The sequence below is a fragment of the Vulpes lagopus genome, chromosome 3 (assembly GCF_018345385.1).
Source record: "Vulpes lagopus strain Blue_001 chromosome 3, ASM1834538v1, whole genome shotgun sequence".
Lineage (NCBI taxonomy): Eukaryota > Metazoa > Chordata > Mammalia > Carnivora > Canidae > Vulpes > Vulpes lagopus.
This window is the reverse complement of record NC_054826.1, coordinates 83,328,867-83,354,695: the sequence shown is the minus strand read 5'-3', so window position 1 is coordinate 83,354,695 and position 25,829 is coordinate 83,328,867. Positions and strand designations below refer to the sequence as shown.

The following is a 25,829-nucleotide window of genomic DNA, read 5'->3' as shown; positions in this document are numbered from 1 at the left end:
AGTGAGAAGGAACGCAGCAGGATGAGGGGGCAGCCTTAGGAATGGGGTGTCCTAAAGGTCATAGGAAGAGCTCTTTTCAAGGAGAGAAAGGCCAAGAGTGTTCAGTACCCCGGAAAAGTCCAGAAAGGTGGGCTTTATCCATAGTGTCCAGCAGGGAGGCTACAACTGGGACCAGTTCCATGAAGAATACAGAAGGGAATAGGAGGGCTGGGATGTGGATGGAGCGTAGGGTCTTTGGGTCAGAAGTTGGAATACCTGATGTTAAGGTTTTAGAAGGAAGAACAGTTACAGGGTCTGTGACAAGGCCTGGGCTCTGGCATAGGCAGAGGACAGAAGGCCGTGACTGTTTCTGTGATGGCAGAGAAGTGTTGAGGAATAAAATGGGTGCAGACTCTTGGGACTTAAGAGGATCCCAGAGAAAAGTCAGTGAGGGTTTGGAGACCATCTTGGGAAGACAGCTCCAAAACCTCAGTGGAAAGATGTAGAAGAACGGGGAGAACAGTGTAAGCTGCTCAGAGGAGAGGAAGCGCTTATTCCTTGGGGAGAAGGCACTGACCTTGGAGATGCATGTGCAGTGCAGGTTGTTGGCCACAGGCCCCGATGGAGGGGTACTTGGGAGCAGTCATCCCTCTCCTCCCTCTGGTATTTGTCCTGTGCCTTTCATGTGTCCTGGTGGGTTGCCCCAGGTCTTAGGAATTCTGCAGTGAACAAAACCATCCCACCGCCAGCCATTCTGGTGGGGGCACAGATGACAAATAGTCATTATACTGTCAGGTGGTGATAACAGGTTTTGAAGAAAATGCAGAACAACGGGTTAGAGATGGGGTGTCTGGGCAGGACGGCCGTTTCAGGAGGTAGGTTCCTTTCCCAAGGAGGTGATCCTGAAAGCAGTAAGTGAGCAAGCCACCCGCAGGTCCAAGGGACTTTCCAGGCCAAGGGAACAGCAGGTGAGGGCCGCAGGGGAGTGCTCTCATCCTGCCTGGAAGTCAGAGTGCTGGTCATGGAATAAGGTCAGTGGGTGCTGGGGAATAGGAGAAATCAGGAGTTTGGGTTTGGATGTGTCATGTTTGGGACAGCTGTCCTTTTACTAACACTATCTGGTTTGCATCATCTTCACACCAGTCCTCTGATGTCCTCTGATGTGTAGCTCGTGGATGGTAAGGCCCACTTGTGACGCTGTGCATCTCATAAACGATGTACACAGCCCTTGCAGTCCGTAGCTAATGCTCTCGGTAGTATTTATGTGTAAGTACTTACAGGGATGCTTTGTAAAATTGTAAGGGACTATAACAGGTTAGTAATCAATAATTAACATTCCCTTTGGATAACATTCCCTCTTTTTTAATTTTTAAATTCTTTTCACGTGTCCTGGATAACTTGTCTTGGTTTTCAACTTCTAAAATACGAGTAAATACTTAATTATGTATCCTTTGGAAGTTGCCACTTTCCTTTGCCACCCCTGACATTTCTCTTTATCTTCCTTCAGCTGAGTAAATACCTCTTTTCAGTACTGCATTTCCTGATTTCTCAGGTATGCATCTGGTTCAGCCTCCCTTGCCTCTCTCGTTAACAGTTCTTCTCCTGTAGCCTTCGTGCCGGGCCCCACCTGCCTCGTTACTGCGCTTGTCTTTGCTCTGTGTACACACGGTTCAGGTTGCTCATCATGCAGGGATGGTCGTAGGTAGATTACAGTTGTGTGTGTGTGTTCATGTGTTTCCCAGGCTTGTCCATAGGATGCAGACAGCGCAGTGGCCTTGATAAATGTTGATCATGTTTTGAATCAAGGACTGAAAGGATCATTTCTGTCTGTATTCTGTCCTTCTTGAAGAAGTTTTGGAGATTAAAGCATGCTGTGGCCGTGCCAGCGTATCAGTGAAGTCTTTTGTGATCACAGTTGTTTTTAGGACTCTTTGCTAGGTGCAGCTCCAGGAACACATACAGATGAGCCATTTGGTACGAGCATCAGGGTAGCCCCTGATATTTTATTAAAAGTTTCAGCCCATCTGGTTTCCACATGAATCTGTGTCACTTCCTTTGCCCTCCGCTGTCTATGGAATTGTGTGGTTTGAAAGTCAGGGCCTGTCATTGCCTGAGATCTCCAGGCTGTGAAGATGGAACAGTCTGTGAATTCACAGGAAAAGACTACAGGGAAGTGTAAACTTTTATTATTTTTCTTCCTACTTAATTTTCCTGCCACCACTCCATGTCTGTCCAGGTCCAAGAGCATCATTAGGCAAACAGTTGTTCACACTGAAAACAGAATTATATGAGAATCTTGCTTTGGTAGCACTTCAGAATGCTCCAGAAGTGGGGCCCTCAGGGAACATTCCTGACTTCTTCAGCCTGGGGTGAGGTGGTAAGTGGAGGGGCTGCTGTTAACACATTGTGGTTGCATAGCGATTAGCATGAGGCTGTCTACATTAGCCCAGGTGCTGGAGTGTGGGGAAAGTGTACTGCAGCTGCCTTGTCCATGGAAACTACAGAGCTGAGAGGATCTCTTTTCCTTGAGGAAATCACTAATGCCAGCATACCTAATGTGTCTAAGAAGGAAGGAGGAACCCTGCTAAGGCACATCCAGTGAAATAAGCAGGACTGTGCAGCATTTTTATCTTCTGTGCCTACTGTGTGTGGTCACACTGTCAGGAGTGGAATGGTCCATGTGTACATTTGAAGGATTTTTTCCCCCTTTCTTTCCAGAAACCAATTCTGAAGCAAGCCCTTATTATCGTCCTGCAGTGGTGTTTTAATCACAATTTTAGTATTCGACTGTATGCCTTAGTGGCTCTTAAGAAGATCTGGAGCATGTGTAAGACACTGAACATGGAAGAATTTAATGCTTTGACTTCTGTTATTGAATCCAGTCTTAATGAAGTGGAAAACATGCCTGGAGCAGGGTAAGCAAACCTCATACCCTTTGCTTTACTTCCAGTAGAGCACACAGAGAGATAAAGAGGTGCATCGGCTTCGTTTGCTTCCTCATTATTCCATTGTGTGCAGACATCAGAGCTCAGACAAGGCAAAGAGTAAGCAGTGCACTATTTGATGTGTGGTTTTATGACAGTTCTATTTGCTGTCAGCCCCATCTTGACCTTTCTTTGCTTTCTTAGTTTTGGTCCTTTGTTTTATAAATAATCTTTTACATGCCTTTAGATATTTGTCTTCAGTAGAGCTGAATGTTATTATCCAATGTTGTTCAAGAAGCTCCGAGAAGCAGAATGATCAGGCCTCTCTCACTTGTACTAATTAAAAATGAAAGCTTTTTTCTTTCTCTTTTCTTAGAGATTGTCTTTATTTCCCAAACAAAATCCTGCACAGATGCTCACAATCAAGCAGATAAGGTGCTGCTGCTGTGGACAGAGCAGGGGAGAGCTATGTGGCTCAGCAGGCGTCTAGGCTTCTTCTCCCACATGCAGCCCTGGTTAAAACTCACCACACAGAGGCAGGCAGGAGTCTCCCAAGCATTGCCTGGTGGCTGAATTTTTTTCCCCCGCTCTAAAAGCACAAGTTTTTATAAACAAACAGATAAAGGTTGGAAGCAGCATATTAAGCATATGAAATAGTGTTTGGAAAACCAGTAACATACAGAAGGTCTTTGCTTGACCATCAAGTGTACAGATGGTGTAAATAAGACTGTGAGTCATTACGAAGCTTCATGTGAGGCCAGGACTTCCATGGCCACAAACTACCTTCTAGCCCCTCTGTCTGCTTTTACTCAGCACATTGGTTAAGAGGCATTTAGGTCATTGAGTGGGTAAAGGAGGTTTTGGCAGTTTAGGAGGAGGATACTCAATTCAGATATTACTACTAAAATATAATTACATGAGATAGAGAAAACTGGAGAAGAGAGTTAGGTGGGGACAAAGGACAGGTTATAGGGGAAAGACAAAAGCACAAAGGAAGGGGCTAGACACCTCTGATAGGTTGGGCACAGTTGGGTGTATAGAAAGCTGCCTCAAATTCTGGTCCCAACTAAACTAGTAATTAAAATTAGTAGTTCACCATAGCAATGCCTAGAATTCCCACCTTTCCAGGTATGTTCTGACAGCTAGAATTCCTGATATTTTTTAGGCAAGCCCAAACGTCCCATTTCTCCTTAGTGGGTGTTTACCCACTGCATCCCCTTAGTGGAAGGAAGTTTGAGGGAACTAAATAGAGTTTTACATGCAAATAGGCATTTGCCAGTTTAGAGTTTTCTCTAAGATGAAATCATGATTTATTGTTCAGTGTTGCGATGTTCCTTGGTAGCTGTGTTTTGATTTCTTTTTTTTTTTTTTTTTAGATTTATTTATTCATTCATTCGGAGATAGCGAAGACAGAGGCAGAGACACAGGCGGAGGGAGAAGCAGGCTCTATGCAGGAAGCCCGATGTGGGGACTCGATCCCAGGTCTCCAGGATCACACCCCAGGCTGCAGGCTGCGCTAAACCGCTGCGCCACCGGGGCTGCCCTGTGTTTTGATTTCTAAAAACAATTGGTTCAGCTCTTTTTTTTATTAAGCAGTAAAACACCCTTTTATAAAATAACTTATTCTTTTTAAAAATCCTAGTACTGGGTATGAGATAGAACCCATAAAAATAAAGGGCCCTGGGCTCTGGACCATGTCTGCTCTTCAAGTACACAGCAGAATCGTTTTGTGCAGGCTGAGTTCTGAGGCGTCAGCCATGGGCCTGGTAGATTCCCCGACGTCATGTGGCTCACTCTACGTGGAGAAGTAAAGATTATGATGAGAACGTGCACACTTTAGGCTGGGTGAGCTAGGGAGGGCTTTTCTGAGCAACACAATACGCGTGTTACAACATAGGGGATGGGCAGGAACTAGGCAGATGACAAGTGGGGCACAGTGAGTCCTGGGCAGCGCCGAGGGTGTGTGAGGCTGTGCTCAGAGCCCGGGGAAGGGGTGGCCTGGCCCCAGAGCAGTGAGTGCAGGCAGGGCAACGGCCAGCTCCTGTTGAGGTAATTGTTGAAACTCAAGAGTGACTTCACCTGGTTTGCTTTTGCCATTTTTTAAAGTATGAAGAAAAAAAAATAAAAAATAAAGTATGAAGAAGAGAGCAGAGGCAGGCAGTAGAAAATGGGAGGAGATCGTGTGTTAGATTATTTGGGGGCAGAGAAATACCAGGTTTGAGGTAAGTTAAATGAGAGGTTAAAAGCACCTGCTGGATTTCGTTGAGAGCCTGTCAGTAGCCTTGTTGGCGGGCCCACACCAAATTCAAGTGGGTTAGGGGCTGGGACAGTGTGTTATCTGTTCAGTCTGGTGATAGTCTCAGAGCTGTCTATTCATTTCTTTTCTTGACTATTTCAAATACTTCATGTCTTTAATTTAAAAAAAAAAAAAAAAAAAAGGACGATGAAGGTAAAACACACCCATGTGGTGTAGATAATTCTCTCCAAAAACTCCTCTGTGAAATGTCACAGGAAGAATAGTTGTGGTGGATGTACAGAGGAGGGCTTTTATTTTATTTTTGGTAGCATTCGTTGTTTTTCAATTAAGGATTCATGATTAGGAAGCTGAACTGTGTGGAAAGGTGTCACATAAAGGCCAGACCGTCTCCTTCCCCGTCCCTGCCCCTCTTTCCAGCAGAGGTGTCTCTCCTGTGAGTGGGTTTCCTCTCCACAGCCACCTGCTGTTCCCTGGGGCTGCGTACCCCCAGCTCTCTCTAGTCCTCACCTCATGGAACTTCAGTCCCTTCTTTTTTAAGGTTTGACATACAGCCCTTTGAACAGGCTAGAGGCAATGAGGAGACAGTTCAGGAAGTGGGATCTAGAGCACGTGCCTGGGATTGTCCCTTGAGGAGACTCCTGAGGCGAGGGGACAGGAGGGCAGGGGGGAGGAGTGCAGGAGGGGCGGGCTCTCCTCTCAGCGCTGCAGAGGCTCAGCCAGCAGAGGTGAGCAGAGCGGCTGGGGGCCCTGGGAGTGAGGAAGATCTAGCAGCCGTCACAGGTGAGCGCTCTTGCAGGAAGGTGCCTCGAAACTACTGATTTGCATTTGGTCATGGATTTAAACTGAAGCCTGCTGGTCGTGTTATAGAATGTTATCCCTACCCCCTCTGCCTTTTAAAAATTGGCAGATGTATTAAGACTTTATAGCCCGTTCAAATCACATTTGTTTGGTTGAGGAATGCTGGTGCAGTTTGGCTCTCTGTTGTGGATCTTCAGAATCAAAGTGTTCACTGCCAGACGGAGACTTGAAGACTCCAACCCAAATTAATTTCTCTTTTTTTCTTTTTCTTTTCTTTTCTTTCTTTCTCTTATTTGAGAGAGAGAGAGAGAGAGAGAGAGAGGGCAAGAGAGAGAAAGAGAACATGAGCAGGAGCAGAGGGAGAGGGAGAAGCAGCCTCTCCCCAGGCAGGGAGCCCAATGTGGGGCTCAGTCTCAGGATGCTGGCATCATGACCTGAACCGAAGGCAGATGCTCATCGACTGAGCCACCTAGGCTCCCCACCCACCCTACACCCCTGATTTCTTACATAGTTCCCTTTTAGAATTCTTTTTCCCCAAGCATGTTAAGTCATACATTGCCCAAGCTGTTCCTGTGGTTTTCCCATCGTTGCTAGTTGATGGCCATTTCTGCTTCCCATCACCTTTGATGGGGTGTGGGCCTCTGCACAGCCTGCTGGATTGATCCCTTTAGAGACCGGGGTTTGCTTCTTGTTGAGTCACTGTTTGTTTTATCACTGTAAAACAGTTACTTCTATCTTTGACTTTCTTTTCAAAATGTCAGATCAGTGTCTGTTTAAAGTATGTTGATCTTGGAGGGGAGGGGTGTATAAATCTTTGGATAAAATTCACAAAACTTCCTGTTCCGTCTAAACTCTGCAGTACCTCTTTGTGATTACCTAGCTAATCCCTCCCCTCCCAGAGTTGCCTCACTTGTCTGTTAACTCATACTGTATGTTTCACCCTTAGGAATGCCAAGAAGAACTGGCAACGCATCCAAGAGCATTTCTTTTTTGCAACGTTTCACCCCCTTCAAGATTACTGTCTGGAGGTGAGCGGAGAGTGTCATTTGTAAACTATTGAGTATGTCTTTAATCCTGGCCTGCCCTTCTGCCACTGTTCTCGGAGGGTTATAATTAGGTAAATTTCATATCACCCTCAAGTTGTACAGTTCTAAGTTTAATTTTGTTCCTTCATGCAGATGACTTGCAGTTCACTCTTAAGCAGTGAAAATTGGCTAGTCATTGTCACTTTCTATTCCTCAGGCAGTGTCTGGCTTGTAAACCCTGGAAGGGGGAATATTTAACTCTAAACAGAAATCTGTTCTGACATTAAAAGGAGATGAGTGAGAACATTTGTGCAGGTGAGATTTTGTTGTAATGAAGCCCATTGTTAATGAAAGAGCAGAGAGATCTGTCCTTTTGTTACTTCTGGTGTCTGGATTCTGGGTGACTGGAATCATACCACATGAGACATCACCTCCTTCTATCCCAGTGTGTCATATAATTTTAGGAACCATAAATATGTTTATTACAATTCGCATGTGAATTAATATATAAATTATTAAAATGTGTATGAATTGTATCACTTTCTCCCTTTTTCAACCATAAATGTAATTAATGTTCTGCCTTTGAATTTAAAACATGTGACCTAGGACTTTTCCACAGGAACTTTAGCTGCTGTGCAAATGCAGTTTGGGGGGTCGGTTACTCATAAACTAGCCTTTTAAAAAATACCAATCTATATATTGTGAGATGCTCACTACAGAATATTAATGCACTTTGTTGGGCATTTGTGCAAAATGTTGGGCTTCACTGCAAAAATACAGGATTTTTCAAGTATTTTAACATGTTCTTCAGCCCCAGAATGCTTTCTTTGGCGCCTTCCTGAAGGACTTGTCATAGTTCTCTAGTGTTAAGTCAGCCCTTTCTGTTCTGTTGTCCAGCAGGAGTAAGTCCCTTCTTCCCACTTCCCTTGCACTCTGTCCCTGACGCCTTCCTGTCCTCCCTTCTGTGTTTTCTCCTCTGTTAATGATATGAGCTGTAGGTGTATGTGTGTGTAACATGTTGGCTCAAAGGACTCGGCCTCTTTCTGCATTTGGACTGTACTTGGTTCCTAGACAGTAAACACTGCGTGGCAATCGTCACACCCATTTACATTGCACAAATAGTGCCAGTGTGAAGAGAGCCATTATTCCTTCCAAAAACCATTATGAAGACTTGTGTGTTGTCACGTTTATTTTCAGTTTTAAATTGCCTGTTACTTGTGCTTCTGAATGTGCCTTTTCACCTTGGATGACTTTCTGGTTCTGTTTCTTTCAGTAGGTTAAGAAAAGGCCAGGAGGATTGCTTATGTAATGGCAGTAATTACCAGGTCCAGTGGTGTCACGCTGTGCAGCTCACACACACCTCGATGTGCTCTTTTAACCCAATTTTATCCTCGTTTTACAAATGAAGAGGTTGAAGCCAAGAAAGGCTGAGTGGCTGTTTGAATCACAGCTACTAATACACAGTCAAGACAAAGTTCAGATTCCAAATTTGTCTAATGGTAGCAAGAGGAAAGATTTGGCATCAAAAGAGCTTGAACTTGATCGCTTACAGAGGTGTTCGGTTATCAATAAATAGCACTTACCTAAATGTTGCCCAACATTAATATTGATTAATCCTAAAATACTTAAAAAAAAAAAATCCTAAAATACTTTTTGCTTTTATTAAGAGCACAGTAGTTTATTACATTCAGTGAGAAATAACCAAGTGGACGATCTGCCTGCCTCAAGAATTTCCTCAATTAATCCCCTGATTGCTTAGAGAAGATGAGAAATATGTATAGATATAGTTGCTACAAGATATAAACGAAAGTATGTAATATAATCATTGTGATAGTTTGGGAGAATACATCAATCACAGTAAATAAGTTGTATCTTAAACACGTTACCATGTATTTTTTGTTATTTTTTAAGGGAAAAACATTCAGATTTTACAATTCTCTTTTCAGACCATATTTTACATCTTTCCACGCCTTTCAGGCCTGGTTGAAGATGAATGGATCGCCATTGGTAAATTCACCAGATTCACGGATATCCCTTTGGATGCAGGATTTCAATGGTACCTTTCTCCAACTCACCTTTGTGAACTAAAACCAGGTGACTGGGCTCAGCAGGACATAGGTACAACACTTTTCTTTTTCTCCGTCTGTTTGTCTTGATTAGCCTGAGTCGTTTCAGTTACTGAGAACTGGGAGTTGATACTTCCCTTCACTGATGTGGTGAACTCTGCTCCTCCACTTAGAGAAAAGACCGTGGAAAAAATGTGGTATAACTTTGGGACTTCTAATTGGTTGGCTTCACTATAACAAGCCAAAGAGAGCCTGATCTGCTTTATTCTATAAAGCTTAGTAGCTTCTCTTTTCTTTGAAATATTATTAACTAATATTCACTACTCTTCCATCATATATTAATGTAAAAATACAGATTTTAAAAAGGGTCAGATTATGAAATCTCAGTTCTTGGCCCATTTAGGAATAAAGCAGAACTCTGGTTTCTCATCAGTTGTGGGTCTGGTTGGACCTCACTCATCTGTTGGACCTCCTCCTCCTGTTTCTCCACCCCTCTGTTATGCTTACTGCTTCCCTTCAGCTTTCCTAAGGACCCATGTTTCCTTCTATGGCTCACCTCCTCCCCATCCCCACAGTCCAGTTATGCCCAGAAAAGCCAAGGACCAAGTCTCCCACCCGTTTTTGAAACCACAGCTCATGTTAATGGTGGTGTAGTGGTCATCTACCATCATCCTCACCACTGTCACTCCTTTGGTCCTCGTTCTGGCTCTCTCTGACCCAGGACCACCAAGGATTCTTTCAGAAAATCAGAAATGGTCTTGATCTCCTTCACAGAGCCTGAGTGGGTATTCTCTTATCATACCTGCCCTTTATGAGACCTTAACTTGCTAGCTTCTGGCTATCCTGATTTTCTTCTTCAGTCTGACTCTTCTCACTCCTCTTTGTCCTCTACATTTGTAGTTCCCTAAAACTATAATGTTTTCAAGAATCCTTGGACAACTTGTGCAAAGTACAGATACTTAGATTTTAATTCAGTATGTCTGGAAGAGAGTTCTGGGAAAGTGCATTTTTTAAATCAAACACTCTAGATGGTTCACTAATACATTTTAAGACATAATCACCTTAGATTTATTTATTCTTTCAACAAAGACTTACTGATTGCTTCATGTAAACTAGCATTAGGCCAAGTCCATGCCCTTGTACAGCTTACATTCATTCCTGCATAAGTGGTAGCAAGAAAACAAATGAAGCAGGGTAGAGATAGTGACCAAGAATCAAAGAGACCTTTCTCAGGAGCTGACATTGAGTAGAGACCCATGTAAAGTGAGAGCAGTGGAGCAGAGATCTGGAGAGAGAACTTTCCCAAGACAGGACATCAAACAGGGAGATTTTGGGGCAAAGATGGTGACAAAAGCTATTCCATCAGTGTGGTGAGGACATCAGGCTGAGCAGAGACAGAGCAGAGAAAGACAACATATGTGGGCAGCTGGTTTGCCCTGGGGCCACGTAGCAGAACAGAGAAGCCAGGTGTCACTTGGGTGGGGAACAGGCTAAGGGGAAGTCTCTGTTTTGTTTGGTGTGTGGTACTGAGAAGGGTGTTGCAATGTGGTTTTTATGCTAAGACTTTAGTGTTAGCATCCTCTGAATGTTTTCACTGGCCTGATTTCCTTATTCTGCATTTTTATTAATTTCCCCAACTCGAGACCACCACCTATATAATGTAATCTCTAATCTTTATCCCTGCCTGGCCTCTTTCCTGAGCTTGCTGGACATTTGCACCCAGATATGCCATAAACCCTTTATTTTTTTTTTATTTTTTTATTTTTATTTTTTTTCATAAACCCTTTAAATTCAACATATTCAAATTGGATTTCCCTTTCTGCCCACACTTGCCTCCTCCCTAAACCTGTTAATGAGGCGCCGCCTCAGTCATCACAGAAGTCATTCTGTTCCCTCATGCCGCATAGATCCATCACCAAATCGTGGTGATTCTCTCCTGGATCAGGCTGCTTCTGCTCTTGCCTTGACTTGATTTAGACGGTCTTTTGTCTTTGCCTGGACTGGTGCAAAGGCCCCAGCTTGTCCTCCACCTCACTTTTAAGAGGCTTTTCCCTAAAACACAGAACTAGTACTGTTCTCCCCCTTCATAAAACCCTTTAATGACTCGTATCTGTAGAGTCAGTTCTTCATCATTATATATAAGTTTTGTATTATCTTTTTATGGTCTGAGCCATCATGTTTCATCCATGGCTGTGAGTTATACCAAAGTTCTGCTGCTGTCTGGGTCACTCCTGCCTCCTGCGCTCATGCACATACTGTCTCCAGTCTGCACTGCCCTTCCTGAGCTGTTTGCAGACTCCTCCCTGAGCCTTCCTGGGTCTTTCTCTCTGCCCTTCCCACCCTCCCTCAGACCTTACATATCCTCACACTGGTACCGTGTTCTAGTGTTTGCATGTCTCTTCCATCCCGGTAAACTAAGTGCCCCTTGATGGCTCAGTCAGCAGATTGGAGTTAGAGCAGTTGAGGAAGAGCCTGGAAGGACAGTCTCAGTCCTGGGCTGCAGCTCAGAACCCTGCATTAGACAGGTTACTAACATTCTGTGTACATGTTGCATTGGCTAAGAGATCATTGCTTCTAAGGCCTCATTTTAGGAAAGTTCCCCCAAGTATTTGTAAAATAATTTAGGATAACGACTGTGTATATTTATTTTCAGGAATATATTATTGTTTGTAAGATATACCATTATTTTATGGACCTTGAAGAAAAAAATGCCAGAATCATACCAAACTAGGATACCTTCTGGATTCAAAGATCCTTCCCAATTTTGGATATGCTAAAATGTAGACAAGTGCATCTTTTATTTTCATCAAATATAGTATATTGGTTGTTGGAGTTGGATTTGAAAATTTAAAATTACTGTTGAAAATGGCAGTTGTACCTGAATCTAAGTAAAATTTTTAGTTAATAAATCTCATTCTAAACTATTATTTTTAAACTCTTAAATGTGTGTGTGTGTGTGTATGTGTATATATATATAACAACGAGATTTTTATATATGGGATTATTTCCTTTTCCTTCCCAGGCTCTCACTCAGGAGAAGCAGATAGCCAATCAGAATGGACTGATGTTCAGAAGAAGATTATCCCCTGGAAAAACAGTGCTCCAGATTTAGATCTGGAGGTAGTATTTCAGGATCGTGTTGCCAGACTTGGAAAGTCAATTAGCAGACTGATTGTAGTGGCCTCGCTCATTGATAAGCCAACTAATTTAGGAGGTAAAATTATAGTTTGCCAGAGGGCTTGCTTGAAATCTTTTGCTCCTGAAGTTTTCTATTCAGTCCAGTACCACTATGCCCATTTTCCATATGTAAGTCTCCTTGGGAGCTTCAGAGGGATATGGCCCAAATGAGCTCAGCGGTGGCCTGGACTGTCCTCTGCAGGGCTATGCCGGACCTGCGAGGTGTTCGGGGCATCGGCGCTCATTGTGGACAGCCTGCAGTGCGTCAGAGACAAACAGTTCCAGAGCCTCAGTGTTTCAGCAGAACAGTGGCTTCCTTTAGTAGAGGTGGGTGGAAAGTAATTCATTATTAAAACGTTTATTTGCCCAAATTTTTGTAATTCGCTGCCTTCCAGTATCCATCCTTTTGTGGGTACTACATCTGTCCAGCTTTAATAGCTTAAAATAATACTCAGCAAAATACACCTCCCTCTATCCTCTCATTCCTTTTATTATCTTTCACATTGTTGTATTTTTAGAATTCTTTTCTTTAATATTGTCCTGTTGCAACTCAGGAATGCTTTTTATAAATGTATTTGATATTGGGGGAGTTTAAGAGTATTATTCTTTTCCCTTTTAGAAAGACTTAGTTTCATAAAAGTTATTTTGAAACTCTGGTTGTACTCCAAGCAAAGCTGTAAATGAATAATTTATTATTCTCCTCTTTTTATACTCATTTTAAGGTGAAACCACCTCAGCTCATTCATTTTCTGCAACAGAAAAAAGCAGAAGGTTACACTGTCATTGGTGTGGAGCAGACTGCCAAAAGTGTGGACCTGACGCAATACAGCTTTCCGGAGAGATCTCTGCTCTTGTTAGGGTAAGAAGATTCATTTGGAGTCTCAGTGTAGAAAATGCTTTCAAAAATTTTACAATTCACCGTGACTCCTGACCTTATAGCCACATCAGGAGTTTTGACTTACATTTATGGAAAGATCTCTAGTTTTTGTTTTATTTCACCTGTTTGGGATGGTCACATGAACCTTAAATCAACCCACAAATCTGTTACTTATTTCCCTGGTTCCACAGACTTTACTTCATTTTGTTAATCTGACTCTTCAGTGACATTCAGGATATCTGAGAAAAAAAAAAACTTATTACAAGAAAACTAACCTTTCTTCTTCCATTTTTCATCATTAGAAATGAACGTGAGGGAATTCCAGCCAATCTGATCCAGGAATTGGATGTTTGTGTGGAAATTCCTCAGCAGGGCATTATCCGCTCACTTAACGTCCATGTGAGTGGGGCTCTCCTGATTTGGGAATATACCAGACAGCAGCTGCTTAGGCATGAGGACACCGAGTCATGAACTTTGTGCCTTATCTGAGATGAATTATCGGTGCTCTTGAAACAATTTTTAAAAACTATGTGTACTAATGAAATCGATTATAAAATTTACTAGGATAATTTGTATTTTTTTCTTACCAACTTAATGCCAAAACTTTTTCATGTGCCTTAAATATATCACTATATGTTGTCTCCTTGAATAAATATTTTTAGCTAAATTGCATTGCTTTGTTAATAAAATATTTTAAGTAACTGTGGAAATAAAACAATGTATTTTAAGAAAAGAACTCCTTTCATAGAAACTGGTATTGTCGGAAACGACTGTGATGGCAGTAAGGAGAATTACAGCAGCTGTTACCTTTGAACACCATACCTTTCCATCTTCAGGAGGCACAGTGGGGTAGACGCAAAAGTCCTGTGTGGAGGGGAGTCATTAGCCTCTGCTGCTTTATATGTGCTTAATCCAGGGAGGAAACACGCTTGGCAAGATGTTAAGGCAGCTTCCCTATAGAATTCATAATGCTCAAGTAATAGGTTTTAATTTCCTCTTAAAGCCATGAAATAGGCCATTATTGTTCATATCATTCAAAGTTTTGGAAAATTTTCATATACTGCCTTTGTTCAGAGAGTTCAGATAATGGTTAGAGAAATAGTCTGTATTTTGACAAATGTCCACATCGACGCAAAGACAGTGAATTATTCTTGCACATCATCACCAAGAGTAAGAGTGGAGCCCAGGAAGAGTCTGATTTACTGTTTCTGTTCTTCTGAGGGTGTTTTTGATATTGAGATTACTTTAAAATTTAATGGTGACCATTTATTACCATTACCATCCAGCAATGAACTTCAATCATGTCTGGGACCTTTTTAGTAATATTTAAACCTCAGAATCTGTTACCAGTATATATATTTTTTTTTTCTTCTGTAGGTTTATTTATTTTTTTTTTCTTCTGTAGGTTTATTAAAATAATTTGGGTTTGACAGAAGAGTTGCAAAGATAGTACATAGTTTGCATATGGCCTTCACCCAGATGCCTCTATTAGGGTCTTACAGAATTGTGGACACTTACCCAAACTAGGAAATTAACATTGGTAATGGTGCTCTTCACTAAACTGCAGTCTACAGATCTGACCTATCCTGAGATTTCTTATTTTCCCACTAATGTCCCTTCTCTGTTTCAGGACACTGCATCACATTAGGTGGTCCGGTCTCCTTAGTCTCTTGCTATCTCTGCCAGAATTTCCATCTTTCATGGTCTTCCCTGACTTTGACACTTTTGAGTCAGGTATTTTGTAAACATCTCATGATTTGGGTTTGTCTAATGTTTGTTTTCTCATGGTCAGACTGAGGTTTGGGGTTTTCAGAAGGACCCCCTGGTGATCACATTTCAGCATGACGTACTCCCCTGGTCATTTGTCAAGGCAGTGTTTGCCATGTTCTTCTCAATGAAGTTGCTAATTCTTAGTTTCCATGCTTTGTTAGAAGCCAGGTCACTAAGCCTAGCCTACACTCACAGGTAGAAAATAAACTTCACCCCTTGGAAGGAGGAGTATGAAAGACTGGGAGTAGTTGTTGAAAGTACCACAGTAATTAAGAAGTATTGTGAGAGTCAGACTTGGAAGCTTGCTGATCAACTTTTTCCTGTTTGTGTTGCCCACTCATTCTAGTACTCGTCCATGGGTGCTTCCTGCAGTGTTCTCACGGCGATAATTGGTGTTTCCCTCATTTCTTCTACATTTAGGGATTTGGATCCTTCTGTAAGGAATACTAGTCCCAGATTCAGTCATTTGTTCAGATCAGTGTGGATGGTTGGATCTTGTGTCCTTTCGACCTGTTCCCATTCTTCTAATTCTTTTTTTTTTTTTCTTTTAGAACTTCTTACTCTCTGGTAGTATACAGTGCTCCAGGCACTTTCATTTTCTGCCCCCCCAGTTCTAGAATCCAATAGTTCTCCAAGGAGCGCTGGTTGCTAGACGTGCTTGCTGCTGCTGGAGCATTGAGAAACAGGCCTTCTCGGTGGATGGAGCTAGGGAATCTAGGTGTCTACAGCCCATGTGCGCACAAGTGTAATGTCTAGATGTGAATATGAATGTGAATTCTTAGTTCCGCAAGGTTAATCCTGACATTCATTTATTTTTAACTGCTTTTTCTGACTTAAACACACTCCTAGTTAGTGTACTTTGAGAGTTGCTGAACCAGAACTCTCTTAAATTTCACAGAGTTAAAAAAAAAAAATTAGCAGAGTTTGTAAGTTCTTTTGGTCTGTAGCCTTACAGGATCCTGTCAGAACACCGTTTTTCAAAGTTATTTAGATCAGCTTCATTCTTATCCACCTCCCGTGAGTTCATGTCCTGTATTTATAATATAATTATATTCATTTATCACAGTCTACATTCTAAATGAGAATCCCTCCAAAATCCTGGTTGATCTTACTTTAATATACATGCAATCATAGTCACTCATGAGTGTGTACAGTTCTTTGGGTTTTGATGAGTGCATACTCACAAATCCACCACCAGTGACATAAAGACCATTTAAACACCTAAAAATTCCTTGGTGTGACCCCCTCATAGTTGATCCTTTAACCCATTCCCAACCACTGATCTGTTTTCTGTACTTATTTTGCCTTTTCCAAAATCCTGTAAATGAAGCATATACTACATCACCTTTTGGGTCTGGCTTCTTACAGAAAAATGTATAGAAGGTTCATCCATGTTGCTACACGATACACATTCCCTTTTTATTGCTGAGTAGTAGTCTATTGTTAGATGTAGCTGTTTTTTTCACTCCTCTGTTGCAGGAATCTGGGTTGTTTCCAGTCTTTGGCAATTATAAATAGTGAAGCTGCTATAGACATAGGTTTTGTTTTCAGTTCCTTTGGTAGAATACCTAGGAGTATGATTGCTGGGTCATAAGGTAAGCATAAGTTTAACTTTATAAGAAATTCCAAACTGTTTTCCTTTTCCAAAGGGGTTTTATTGGTTTTCATTCCCATCAGTGAAAATAAGTTTCTGTTGCTCTGTAGCCCTATTAGCACTTGGTACCGTCAGCTTTTTAAATTATTCTGATAAGTGGGTAGTGATAGAGCATCCTGGTTTTAATTTGCATTACTCTACTAATATGGAGGATCTTTTCCTAATATATTAGTTATTATTCAGTACTATGAATAGACATATGACAATATTCACATAACTTGTCCATTTTTTAAAGCCTGGGTGATTTCCTTTTAAGAGTTTTAAGAATTCTTTATTGGATACAAGGTCTTTATGACATCTGACTTATAAATATTTTCTCCCAGTCTGTAATTTATCTTTTTCTTAACAGAATCTTTTACAGAGAAAACATTTTTAGTTTTTATAAAGTTCAGCTTTTATAAAACTTTTTTTTCCCGTGGACTGCGTTTTTGATATTGTGATCTAAAACTTATTATTTTCAAACCTAAAATGCAGAATTCCTGTTTTCTTCTAGAAGTTTTATATTTTGCATTTAGGGCTATAATCCATTTTGAGTTTGTTTTTAATAAGGTGTGAGGTGTGTTAAGGTTCATTTTGTCTCATATGAATGTGTACTTGCCAGCACCATTTGTTGAAAAGATGATTCTTTCTCCACTGAGTTACCTTTGTTTAAACTCAGCCAACTCTATTCATTATGTAGATTTTTGAACTCTCTTTTCTGTTCTACTAAATGAGGGGTCAGTCCTTTGCCAATACCATAGTTTTGATTACTCTACCTTTAGAATAAGCCTTGAAATCACGTAATATGAATCATCTAAGTCTGTTCTTTTCAAAACTGTTTTGGCTATTTCAGTCCTTTGCCTTTCCATGCAAGTTTAGTCAGCTTGTCAATAGTGTCTACACAAAAAAAAGCTTGCTGGGATTTTGATCAGGATTCTGTTGAACAAACTGGGAGAATTTAACATTATATTAAGAATAGTTTTCCTGTCCTTGACTACAGTGTATCTAATTAGATCTTCTCTGACTTTAAGTATTTTGTGCTTTAATAGTTCTCAGATATAGGTCCTATACATAGATTTATACCAAGTATTCCTTTTATTTTTTTTTAAGTGCCACTATAAATGGTACATTTTTTATCTTATGTTCCAATTATTCCATTCTGGTTTACAGGAATAGGTTTTCTTTTGTATGCTGACCTTGTTTCTTACCATCTAAGGTTCACTTAGTTCTAGGAACTTCTCAGTTTTGTTTTTTAAGTTTTTATTTATTCATGAGACACAGACAGATACATAGGCAGAGGGAGAAGCAGGCTCCTCATGGGGAGCCTGATGCAGGACCATTCTAGATGCCATGAAGAACATCCATGACTCATGGGAAGAGGTGAAAATAACCAGCATTAACTGGAGTTTGGAAGAAGTGGATTCTAACCCCCGACGGATGACTCTGAGTGGTTCAGAGCTTCAGGGGAGGAAGTCACTGCAGCTGTGGTGGAAGCAGTAAGAGAACTGGAGTCTGAAGATGGGATTGAGTTGCTGCAAATCTCACGATCAAATTTGAAGGGATGAGTTATTCCTTATGAAGGAGCAAAGTGGTTTCTTGAGATGGAACCTACTCCCGGTGTGAAGATGGTTGAAATGGCAGCAAAGGATTTAGAATATTACCTAAGCTTAGTTGATAAGCAGTGGCAGGATGTGAGAGGACTCCAATTTCGAAACAAATTCTACCGTGGGTAAAAGGCTGTCAAACAGCATAAGGTGTTAAGAGAAATCACTTGTGAAAGGAAGAGTCCATCTTCATTACTTTTAAGAAAAGGCCAGAGTGACCCAGCCTTTGGCAACCACCACCTTGAGTAGCCATCCACATCAAGACACTCTACCAGCAAAAGAAGTATGGCTCGCTGAAGGCTCAGATGATGGTTGGCATTTTTTTTAAAGGTGTGTGCATGTTTTTTTTAGACCTAATGCTATTGTGCGCTTAAGATTTCAGTATAGTATATAACTTTACTATGCACTGAGAAATTTTAAAAAACTCACCTGACTTGCTTTATTGTAGTGGTCTAAAACTGAATCTGCAATATCTCCAAGGTATGCCTGTATTTAGATCTGTAATATTCAACTACTACTCCAACCGAAAAAAAAAAAAAAAAGACATGGGTTTTTATAATAGGCTTTAATTTTTCTTCAAATATACCTTTCTTACTAAAACTAAGCATATTTCATACCATTTCAATTCTTCATAGTATGAATGATGGAATCCGTTAGTTGATCATTTTAAAGAGCTGTATATGTGGAACAGTCCTGTTGTTCACCATGATTCAAACTACTACTGTCCCATAGTCCATGGAGCATTTTTGCAAGGTCAGAAATAATAATTTCAACCATTCTGAAAAGTTCAGGAACAGCCTAGGACTTTGCGGTTGTTTTTGAAGGCTGGAATTGTCCTGCTTCAAATTTTTCTTTGAACTTTAAGTAGTCTCTTCTTTTATCAAAATATTTTATCTGTTAAGAAAAAAGTGTTTGAAATAAGGGCAAGTTTTGCAGCTGACTTAAATGTTAACAACTTATCAACATAAGTTGAGTAAGTGGCATAAGTGATTTGTATTCTAGAAATCATTCTGAATCAATGCATATGATGTAGAAGAGTCCCCACAGAAGGTGTAGACCAGTGAGCCCTAACCCTTTCTGAGTTATAGATCCTGTTGAGAATTCAAATAACCCATGAACCTTCTGGAGAAATTTCCCTGTGCTTGGACTTGTGAACCTTGCCATGTGGGCTCAGAGAGTTCATAGACCATAAAACTTCATGATTTAAAGACACTATACAATTTTTTGTTTGTTTGTTTTTTTAAGATTTTACTTATTCATGAGAGACAGAGAGAGAAGCAGAGACATAGGGAGAGGGGGAAGCAGGCTCCATGCAGGGAGCCTGACGTGGGATTAGATCCTGGGTCTCCCAAAATCAGGCCCCGGGCCAAAGGCGGCGCTAAACCGCTGAGCCACCAGGGCTGCCCTGTACAAGTTTTTCTTATCAACTGTAAGTTCAGCAAATTTTGTAGTTTATCAGCTGTGATCATTTATCTCATCCAGAAATACACATTGTAACAAATAGTTAAATATTGTATTTATAAATTGAGTGGATGGTAAAACTTTATAATAAAGACTTTATCTTTTTTATATCCTTCTCTTGCCATAGGGAATTTGAAGTACCTTAAAGCCCCATGTCCTGAAACAGTAAAACTACCGTAGAAAATCAAGGTCACAGACAAAACTGTCACAGTTTCTATATCTGAGCTGCTTTGCAAACAAGGCAGAGACAGAACACCATTCTCATTGTCAGGATAAAAAAAAAACCACTAGTTCTTCTGTTAAAAGCTTTTTAACTCCACTGAATAACTTAAGAATTAAAGTCTATGTGAAAGTTAGACTGAGAATGTATACTTCTGTCTTAAGCTGACATGCGAGGGACAGATAAGCCAGGTATAGAGTTAAAATTTCTCCTGAGGAGACAATAGCCATGGAATGTCCTAACAGTCCCCTCTGACTATGGCTTTCTTGCTGGCCAAGAAACCTTGTCCTCTGAAAAGCAAAGACTATCAGAAATGTATTACATCAATAAAAATGAAATCTCCTACCTTTGCTTAGGGGATCTAAGGCAATCTAACACAAGGAAGCAGCCTTGATTTCCAGCCCGGGAGCAAGATCTCAGATAAGGGATTTCTGAACATGACATTCATCTTTAAGAAAATAGGACCCTGGGTCCCTTCTCAGTCCAGAGCAGACAATGACCTGTTTATATGCAGCACTGCTTTGGGCTTATCAGAGCATGGCTTCATTTCACTTTTACCTAACTTCCACCCTGCCCTGAAATCCTCTGATGACTCCTTTCCTGTGCTTGGGAGATGCGCACAGTTTCTCTGATGTGCACTCTCCCTGGTTACCAGACCCCAGGGTACCTCCCCCCGTTGGCTAGGATGGGTATTCTGCATAAAAGACACCACAGGAAGAAGTGGACAGTGTCTGTACATTTGTGTTAAGAGATCTTTGCGACAGATCCTGTCACATCTCCAACTGCCTATCCAATAATTCCATGGAGATGTCTTATTAGCACGTTGGTCCCAACTCATCCCGAACCAAGCTCTTTTTCAAATGCGTTTCTCTTAATACTTCTTTCAGTGAACGCACCTCTGTCCACCTAAATGCTTCGATCCCACTCCCTCTCCATAACACCAGACAGACCCTCGTTTCTCATTCGGACTGTTGTAATAGGACTTGAACCAGTTTCTCTACCCTCCTTAATTCACCGGCCACACCGCTGCCAAATATGATCTTTTGTGAAACCCAAATCTGGTCATGTCCCTTGCTGGAAGGTGTTTCAGGGCAACCCTACAGACTTAAAGCTCCACATCCAGCTTCTCAAACAAGGCTGTCCATGGCTTATTCTCCACCCACCTGTCAGTCCTTTCTGAATCTGCCAACAGTCCCTGAAATGCTGGCCGTGCAGCACTGCTCTGGTTCCCGGATGTGCTTATTTCTTGTGCGCTGTGCTTCTATGCCTTTGCATGGCCCACACTCTGCCTGGACCGCTCTCCACTCCAGCTTTCCCCTCCTCAGTTAACATTCGAGGATCCTCAACATGGGGCATGTGACCTCTCTAGAGGCTCAGGAGCCAAGGAGCACTGACTGAGAAGGACGGAATACACGTGATGCTGGTATCCCTGAGCTGTTACAGGAGAGGCAGAAAGCAGCACCAATGCCAGAACACTGGGATTTCTGAAAGTGACATTGGGATCAAGTGTCTTGGATAATGCTGGGATGAATGATGGATCTCATCCCTGCTCCTTCCTCAGTGAAGAACCAACAGGACTTTCAACAGGCCTGTTACACAAGTTAGGCTACTGAGCGCCATCAAAGCAGCAAAGCACTAGAGAAGAGAAATTCATTCTGGTGACAGCATTTTAGTTGTATGGCATACTTACTATGTAACACATTTATTTACTACTTACTGCTTAGCTGACCTCGAACAAAGTCTGAGCCTTAGTTCCTACTGTATAAAACAGACACACAAGTAGGAGACTGAATAAAAATTAAAGCTAATAAAAAAAAATGCCTCAGACTGGACCCAAACAATACTTTTATGACCCCCCTTCCCCCCACGTACCTCCCCCTTCTCACACTTGGCTCTGGAAAAGTCTCTCTGTTTCTAGTGTATGGCTACTGGGTACGACTTCAACAGGCAATCTCTGAGCAGAGCTCATAGGTGAGCCGGGAGCAGGCTCAGAAGGAACACTATGGAAGAACTGTGAGAGTGTTCTAAACACCTACAACACAACACAACACTATCAAAAGCTGCAGAAGTCAGCTGGAACTCTTTGCTACACTGCCTCCCACCTCAGTTGGGGTCTGCTACAGCTTTGCAGACTGCTCACTAAACCAGCACTCCTGTCCTATTGCTTGCATGGCTCCATGTCCGCATGGTCAGTCCTGCAGCTTGGATCTCTCAGCTCCTTAACCTCGTCAGTGATCTTGTCCTGCAACCTGTCTCATCCCAGGATCAGCTTCTCCCTAATCCCCCCATTCTGAGTAGCCAATTCTCCAATCACTGCTTCTTCCTTTTCTCTGTAGGACCCTAATGCTGACAACCCACTGACCCCACCACCTTTCTACGGATTCCCTCTCTATTCTCCCAGGTCCCCTTCCTGCCAAACTCAGAGCTCTCCAGTAGCTTCCTATAGCACTCCGAGTAAATACCACTGGCCCTGGCCTCCTATCACCTCTCTGACCCTAACTTCTGCTACTCTCTCCTTGCTGTTCCTTAAACAACCTGGGCCTGCCCCCACTGCAGGGCTGCTGTGTTGTCCTGCTTCCCTCCTGCTCACTCAGTTAAAGGCAGAGGCCCTGGCCTCTGGGACTGTGCTGATGTTGGTGTCTTTCATTGAGGTTAGGAGCACAGACGAGAGGCCTGCTGGGTATAGGATGGATAAGCATTCAGTCTCATATATGCAGAGGTCAAAGTTAGTCCTGTGAGCACCTAAACATCTGAACCTGTTAAGTAGCTTTAGCTCAGCAAGTGCCTCTGGTTGGAGAAAGGGCCAGGCTGGAGCTGCAGGCTAGGCATCAACACCTGAGACCAGACTGCCTTGAGGTAGTGAACAGCTTAGAAGAGCCCTGGCATTTAAGAGATGCACAGGATAGTTCCCCAAGAGGCATGGCCGCTAGACATGGAGGAGGAAGACTAGGGGAAGGAATCATAATGGCATCCAAGGAGATAGCACTTTGTATTTAAATAACTATAGTTACGACTAAGCTTCTAGAACACCATGCGGCTTGTGCAGGCTATTTTCATGGATCCTCTTCTTGCATGACAGGTCCAGGAGGGAATATGTGGAGAAAGGAAAAGCATGAGGTCCAGACCTCCAAGCTCAAATCCAGGCTCTGCACTTACCGGTGACTTCATTTCAATGCACCTGTGTCCTTGTCTGCAAAACTAGGTGACAGTTACCATGAGGAATAGCAGAGTTGGAGGACACCTCTGAAGTGCTCAGAGCACATACTCAGTAGATGAGCTGTGCCCAGGACAGAGTACCCTGGAATGGTGCGGCCCCCTGGGCATGGCACTCAGCCAGTGCCAAGTGGAAGGGACAGAGAATAAGGAAGCAACTGACTGGCTGTAAAAAATCCTTTATGATACAGAGAACAGGAGCTGCCCAGAAAGTAGGGGAGTGGGAGGGTCTGCTAATCACCAGGCTCTAGAGAAAGCACGGAGTTTCCAAGGAGAGAGAAAGGCTAAAAACAGGATGAAGTGTGACTTTCCAGAGCGGCTAAGACAGAGATTCCCATCCATGGTTATCAGAATCACCTGTAGAGCCAGAGCTGTTTCAAAAGCTCAAGTTCTATTTCTAGATATTCAGTAAATCTGAGGTGAGGTCTAGCACACAACTCTTTAAAAAATCTCCACATAATTATGACATGTCACCTGAGTGGGAAATCATGGCAAGGCTGGCAAAAGTCAAGTCTCACGGGGACAAAATTCTCCTGGAAAAATGTGGGGATGGGGTGAGAACAATCCACCACCAACACCCTGGCCCCCACGGCCCCTGTCCTGCCCTGCTCTCAGTGACCAAGGGGCTGGAGAGCCCAGTGAGAAAAGGAAAGCACAGGCAATAAAGGCCACTCAAGGACTTGGGTCTGCGTCAGCCCAAGTGCCCACATTCTCCACCTACTTCTTAAATCACGAGTTCTCGGTGCATCAATCCTAATGGGAAAACCAGGGATGTATAACATTTTTTTTGCCTAAATCATTATACAGTGCAATCACAAAACCCCATACTTAACAGGTTTCTGTTTCTAAGTCAAGTGAGACACTGAATCTTCATAGGAATCCCATGAGATCGGTTGCATTATGCTATTTTACAGAAGACTTAATCTAAAGCAACCTCTTCTGACTGCATTCACTCCCAGTGTAGCCCTCCAGGATGACCCCCACCCCTCGTGGTCTCCTGCACCCCACCTCCACCTCATCTAAAAATGTGAGGTGTGACCGTGAAGACCCTAAACCATGTCCTCTGTAAGGTGAGCCGTCCTCACAGCTTTGTGGCATACTCTGCAGCAGCATGACGGAGAGGAAAAGCACAAACTGAGGTTTAAATCTTAGGTCGGCCAGCCGGGCCTGACTCAGAATCACAGTTCTGCCTCTGACCAATACTGAACAAGACGTGCCCTGACCCTCAGAGGCCTCCCCCAGAAACGGAGAGCAAACCAGATACCTGAAAGGACGTGGATACAGGAGTGTCACGCACGCAAACAGGACATTCCCTGCGCTCCATGTGAGTTCCCCTCTCCAGCCCTCTCCCAGAGGAAGGACGGGCAGCGCAGAGCAGGGGAGCACCTGTCAGGGAGGCGCTGGGGGCAGCTGCGGGCAGTTCCATCCTGGGAACGTCCTCCTACTTCCTAAACCACTCCTAATGCTTTGGTTAAATGACCATACGATTTGGGGCGGGCAACAGGGAATGCTTTATTTCTTTTTTTTTTTTTGAATGCTTTATTTCTGATAATAGCTCTACGCCAGTGAATCGCCCAACTCTCGCCCAAGACTAAATATTGTTCTTAAGACCCTGGAGAAATCTACCAACTTAGAGGATCGGAATTTTTGGTCACTGTTCCAAGACCACTGAGAACAAACCTGTAAGTGTCAGGTGACGTTTCGCCGACTGTCGGCCTGATAACGGGGCATCGACAGGGCTGCGTCCGCTGCTCACACCCCCTCGCGCGGCGCGCGCCGCCTCCACCGCCTCCCGCACACGTCGAGCCCCACGCGCGGGGACAGCCCGCGCGCGCCTTACCCACTGCTGGGGACAACGGGCCTCGAACGAGCTTCTTAACTTCTCGCACCGAGACGCGTCCTCTGTGTTGTCGTCTAGACACCTCCAGTACTCATCCCGGGCTCCCCAGCAAGCCTGCCTCTCCTTCATGGACGGGGCCGCCATGTCCGAGGCTCGGGCTGGGCTGTCGGCCAAAAAGCACTGACGTTAACCAGGAACCCGTCGTCCGAGACCGGGCGGCCCTTGCTCCCCACCCAGGGCCGCCGCGATGCACCTGAAATCCGTCGCGTCTAAGCTCACGAGACCGTAAGGCGCTCGCGTTCCAGGCGTGTCTCCCACACCCAAGCCGGGCCGCTGGCGGCTGGGGCTCAGGGGGCGCGGCGCCCGCTCCCAAGGTGGAGCAGGTGGAGCCCAAGCGCTAGGGGCGCGACCAGCCGGCAGGGCCGGGCCGGGCCCACCTGCTCCCCTCGGCGCCGACGGGAGGAGAGGGTCGTGAAAGCCACACACCGGGAAAGGAGGGCGTGCGCGGCCGCCCCGGCGCCGGGGGCCCGCCCCGCCCCGCCCGGCGGGGGCTCGAACCGCGGAGGACTCACCACCCAAGAGAGCGCTTCAAGCCGCGAACCCGCCAGCCGGCGCGGGGCGACCCCGACGGGATCCCGTTCACCGCGCGAGGAGGGCGGGACTTCCGGCCCCGCCGTCTCACCTACGGCGGCGACTTCCTTCCGGACCTGCGGGGCGGGCGAGGGAGGCGGGGCCTGCGGCGCGCGGCGGTGGAGGTGGAGGCGGGGCGAGGCGGGGCGAGGCGGGGCGGGGCGGGGCGGCGTCGCAGCTCCGGCGGCCTCCACCCTACGGGTGGGCCGGTGCCTTTCCCCCCGAGCTTTTAGCCGCTGTGAGGGCCTGTGCTTTCGGGAATCTAATTTTCTATGTGTCTCTCTGCCCGCGCCGCCCGGAAGGCTTGACTTCGGAGCCCCGCTGGACAAGGCGGCTTGGGGTGGACATTTGCCCC

The 25,829-nt window shown here is 43.8% G+C and overlaps 2 protein-coding genes across 7 annotated transcripts in view; one reads left to right on the top strand and one right to left on the bottom strand.

The window, feature by feature from the left end:
- TARBP1 (TAR (HIV-1) RNA binding protein 1) overlaps positions 1-13,989 on the top strand; it is an 83,355-nt gene extending 69,366 nt beyond the window's left edge. For 2 of the 5 annotated variants that reach the window (XM_041746860.1, XM_041746859.1), the window contains exons 24-30: positions 2,698-2,894; positions 6,905-6,986; positions 8,930-9,101; positions 12,072-12,263; positions 12,429-12,553; positions 12,949-13,085; positions 13,406-13,989. In XM_041746860.1, coding sequence (XP_041602794.1) covers positions 2,698-2,894; positions 6,905-6,986; positions 8,930-9,101; positions 12,072-12,263; positions 12,429-12,553; positions 12,949-13,085; positions 13,406-13,574 — 1,074 coding nt within the window. In that variant the 3' untranslated portion in view covers positions 13,575-13,989. Of the gene's footprint in view, positions 1-2,697; positions 2,895-6,904; positions 7,076-7,200; positions 7,299-8,929; positions 9,102-12,071; positions 12,264-12,428; positions 12,554-12,948; positions 13,086-13,405 lie in introns of those variants that run through there. The other 3 variants (XR_005986531.1, XR_005986530.1, XM_041746861.1) reach the window with 3 other exon arrangements.
- Positions 1-25,551, bottom strand: part of LOC121486112 (cytochrome c oxidase assembly factor 6 homolog) — a 32,473-nt gene extending 6,922 nt beyond the window's left edge. The window contains exons 1-3 of one of the 2 annotated variants that reach the window (XM_041746863.1): positions 25,417-25,551; positions 24,845-25,007; positions 18,661-19,004 (exon numbers count right to left, since the gene is read on the bottom strand). In XM_041746863.1, coding sequence (XP_041602797.1) covers positions 18,909-19,004; positions 24,845-24,988 — 240 coding nt within the window. In that variant the 5' untranslated portion in view covers positions 24,989-25,007; positions 25,417-25,551 and the 3' untranslated portion in view covers positions 18,661-18,908. The other variant, XM_041746862.1, reaches the window with a different exon arrangement.
- Positions 25,552-25,829: the final 278 nt, after the last annotated feature.